Source organism: Malaclemys terrapin, chromosome 13 (assembly GCF_027887155.1).
Source record: "Malaclemys terrapin pileata isolate rMalTer1 chromosome 13, rMalTer1.hap1, whole genome shotgun sequence".
NCBI lineage: Eukaryota > Metazoa > Chordata > Testudines > Emydidae > Malaclemys > Malaclemys terrapin.
Window position 1 is genome coordinate 35,353,124 of NC_071517.1, and position 4,636 is coordinate 35,357,759.

A 4,636-nucleotide genomic window follows, 5' to 3' on the forward strand; every position below is an offset into this window, starting at 1 on the left:
GTTGTTGGGTTTAGTGTGTGGGTGCTGGGGGGTGTCAGTGCCCTGTGCTATACAGGAAATTGGACTCGATGATCTGGCCATCCTTTCTGGCCTTAAACTGTATTAGTTCATCTACACTGCAATAAAAATCCCATGGCACCGAGTCTCAGAGCATGGGTCATTTGACTCGAGCTCACAGGGCTTGTGCTGAGGGGCTAAATATGGCCATGTAGATGTCTGGGCTTTGACTGCAGCCGGGGCTCTGAAACCCACCCGCATCACAGGCTTTCAGAGCCCAGGCTCCAGCCTGAGCCCAAATGTCTACACTGCCATTTTTAGCCCTTCGGCCCAAGCACCACGAGTCCAAGTCAGATGAACTGGGCCAGCAACAGTCTTGCCGTGGGCCTTTTTATTTCAATGTAGACATGAGCCCTGAAACCACAAGCCAGGGTGTGGATTCCACTTGCTAGCAAGGCACTAGAAATTAGGCCTTGCAATGCCTAAGTCCCTTTGTGGATCCAGCCCTAAGTCATTATTTTACATTCTTACTTTGTTTTAGTCTATGGAATTCACCAAAATATCTACTCACAATCAACAAGGAAAATAAAGTTCAATTTATTTTGAAGACAAAGATCCTGGTTCTGATTGATCTTACAGTTTCAAATCTTTGCACATCCTCAAGCGTTACAAGTTCACACTACCAAAGACCTAGAATGAAGTAAGGGCTACGCAACCTCTGAGCTTTAAAGTGTAAATCAGCTGCACTCAACATTATTTTCTCTTTCAAAAAATACAGTAGCATTTCTGAATTCTTATAAAATCTACACATTTACTGACAATTTTTCTCAGAGCCTCTTTCACCTCTTTGTTTCTCAGGCTGTATATGAAGGGATTGGTCATAGGAGTCAGAACTGTGTAGAAGACAGAGAACACTTTGTTGAGGTCTCTGAGTGTGTTGGTTTTTGGTAGCAGATACACAATGATCAGAGTCCCATAGAAAATTGTCACCACAATGAGGTGAGAGGAGCAAGTAGAAAATGCCTTTTGCCTCCCCGTGGTGGAAGGGATTCGCAGGATGGTGGAGATGATACAAATGTAGGATGTCCCAGTTAAAGCAAATGGGGGCAGGGTAAGTAAAGCAGCCACAATGGTGATTACAAGCTCCACCTGGTAGATGTCATTGCAGTAGAGATTTATTATTTGTGTAGATTCACAGAAGAAATGATCAATTTCATTGGCGCCACAGAAAGTTAATTGTAACATAAGAGAAACTACTATGATAATAGCTAGAAATCCATTTATCCAAGACCCAGCTGCTAGGTGGAGGCAGAAACTGCCATTCATAAGGGTTGCATAATGCAGTGGTTTGCATATCGCTAGATATCGATCATAAGACATCGCTGCCAGGAGATAACACTCGGTGGCTGCAAGGAAACCAACAAAGTAAAATTGTGTGATGCAGCTACCAATAGAAATGGTTCTGTCCCCAGTCAGGAAACTGGCCAGCATCCTGGGCAGGATGGTGGAGGTGTAGCAGGTCTCCAAGCAGGACAAGTTCCCCAGGAAGAAGTACATGGGGGTGTGAAGGTGCTGATCAGCCACAACTAGCACAACAATGAGGATGTTCCCAGCCATGGTCACAATGTAAATCACAAGGAACAGCAGAAAGAGAAGGATCTGCAGTTTGGGGACAGTCCCAAATCCCAGGAGGATGAATTCTGTGAGGGAGGTTTGATTTCTCTGTTCTGTGCCTGCCATGGCAGAAATGAAGCAAACACTACAATAAAACAAGAACAGAATTTGTTAAACATCAGTATCACATTATTAATTTAAAATCATTAATGTTCAAGTGCTCCTTCTCCTTCATGTCACCTGCCCAAGTACTGGGCTGTGCACATAGGCTGATAGGCTGGGAGTGAGACAATGGAGGCTGATGACATCTGAGAGTGAGTGAGAAAAACTGACACACAAACATGCTGCTAAGGCAAGCCCAGATTTGTGTAAAGACCCTAATTTGTCTGACTAACAATAGATTAAGCCTTGCTCCCTTCATTCTGCTCCAAAAAGCTGACGCTAGTGGTGTGTAGTGAGGAAACCAGTTCACCAGGAGGAGTCTGGCAAATGAAGGTGTAGGCACTGGATTCCCTGAATTCAGACAGACTCATTTGGGCTCGTAACACACCCCACAATTTTGCTGGCTGAGAATCGGCTTGTTTGGACTTCAGAAACTTCCTTTGTCCCTGACAGAAACCAATGCTCCATGAATGTGGTTCTGGTGCCAGTCCAAGCCCTCACCTGCTAAGCCTTTTCAGGTAGTCATTGTTAGAGTTCATTTATACTGTACCATGTAGATCAGTTTTTATGCTGCTTTGTGACCATCGCATATTAACTTTTGGATTTCTTTACCAAGGAATATTGTTGATTCAAACTGCTTAGTGAGATTCTGAATATTGAATGATCAAAATCCCCGTTGTCAGCTACATTAGCAAAGCTGTACATTTACAAGAGATATAAACTCACATGATTCAGAAAATATGCCATCCATCATGTCTGAGGTATTTTACTTTTTGTTCACGATTCCTTTTTATCTTTTTTTTTTCCATTTCCCACTCTGAACTTCCACAACTTTGAAAAAGTTACTGAGAGTTAAAAGGAAAAATGAAAGTCTGATACTTTGCCATTCGGTAATTTTTAAAAATATGAGGATTTATTTTTAAATGTATTGCATGGCAAAAAGAAAAAAAAAGAATAAAATCAGGGGAAGATTTGGGTGGGGTGGGGGGGGAATGTCACTATTCATTTTATTGCGCCCAGTGATAAATGGGAAAAAAAAAGAGGAAAAAAACTCAAAAAGTTTAAATGTTTTCTTGTATTGAAAAAAGAAGACTTACAGGGGATTTGATAGTCTTCAAATATGTAAAGGGCTGTTATAAAGAGGATGGTGATCAATTGTTCTCCACGTCCACTGAAGGTAGGATAAGAAGTCAGAGCTTACTCTGCAGCAAGAGAGATTTAGGTTAGATATTTGGGGGAAAAAAACTATTTATAAGGATAGTTCAACATTGGAACAAGTTACCAAGGTGATCTGTGGAATCCCCGTCACTGGAAGTTTTTAGAACAGGTTGGACAAACAGTAGCCAGGGATGGTCTAGGTATAATTGGTACTGACTCAGCACTGGGGGATGGACTAGATGACCTCTCAAGGACCCTTGCAGCTCTACATTTCTATGATTCTATCTGGAGTTTAACAATAGTTCTGGAAGGGATCTTATACATTGGAGTTAACGGTTTAAGCCCACCTCTAACTATTAGAGATCAGGATGAGATCTGATGTGGGGGGCAGATCATTCCACAAGTGTTACTGCAGCATTATTACACATTCCTCTGCAGTCTCTGGAGCTGCCATTGTCAGAGACAGGAGCCTGGGATAAATGGACCTGGGATCTGGTCCAGTCTGGAAATCCCTATGTTGTTCATTGATTGGGTTATTTAGAAGAAAAGTGGAGCAAACACTAATAAATGTACTATTGGGGCCAGTCCTGGCAGAGAGATGGCCTGGAGGGGACAGAGTTTTCCTTTCTTGTCTCTAGATTCTATAATTCTGTTCCAAGTTCTACTAGTGATGGTGAGGAACAGGAAGACATTTCCCGTCTCTATGCCTCAGTCCCCCTGTCGGTTACATGGCAATATTAATACTGACTGGCATCTCTGGGGGAAGGCGAGACTGAATCACCACTGATTGCTCAGTCCTTTGACAGCACTGCATGGCAGGCTCTATCTTAGTGTGTGGCAGCAGCAGTATGAGGGATAACACTCACCTTCAACCACAGGATATTCAGCCTCCAGTCTTGCTTGGATCTCTCAGGATTTGGTGACCAGGATTCAGATTCTTCTTTCAGTTCTCCTCATAAATTTGGTTCTCTCAGTAAAGAGATGGGATGAGCAGGTGCCGAGATCTCACTTGGACCATGTTCTCCTCCCTCTGTTGATGGGGTGTGGTTGCCTCCTCATAGAAATGTAGGGTTGGAAGGGACCTCAAGAGGTCATCTAGTCCAGCCCCCGATGCTGAGGCAGGAACAAGTAAACCTAGATCATCCCTATCCTGTCCTTAAAAACCTCTGAAAATGAGGATTGCACAACCTCTCTTGGTAACCTGTTCCAGTGCTTAACTACCTTTAGAGTTAGAAAGTTTTTCCTAATATCTAACCTAAATCTGCCTTGATGCAATTAGAACTGATTCCTTCTTGTCCTACCTTCAGTTTAGTATTTGTATCCTTTGCAGGAGAAGGTTGTGTCTCCCCTGATGCCACTTCTGAGTGGGGTTTTCCATTGGCTGACTCTGGGGAGTTCCTGCTGTTGGCAACTGTCAGGACTGAGATCCCCACTTTGAACTTTAGGGTACAAATGTAGGGGCCTGCGTGAAAAACTTCTAAGCTTAACTACCAGCTTAGCTCTGGTTCGGCTGCCACCATCAATGGATTCCCTCCCTGGGAAGCCTTGAAAAACCCTCACCAAATCCCTGGTGAAAACAAATCCAAAACCCCTTGGATCTTAAAACAAGGAGAAATTAACCATTCCCCTCCTTCCTCCCACCAACTCCTGGTGAATCAGTTCCAACCCCCCCCCCCCTGGGATCTATAACAGGGAGAAATTAACC

General features: G+C 43.4%; 1 protein-coding gene across 1 annotated transcript; it reads right to left on the bottom strand.

The window, feature by feature from the left end:
• Positions 1–719: 719 nt before the first annotated feature.
• LOC128848088 (olfactory receptor 1019-like) lies at positions 720–1,737 on the bottom strand. The gene has a single exon (XM_054047855.1). The coding sequence runs from the start codon at positions 1,735–1,737 to the stop codon at positions 763–765; it is 975 nt and encodes a 324-aa protein (XP_053903830.1). The 3' UTR covers positions 720–762.
• Positions 1,738–4,636: the final 2,899 nt, after the last annotated feature.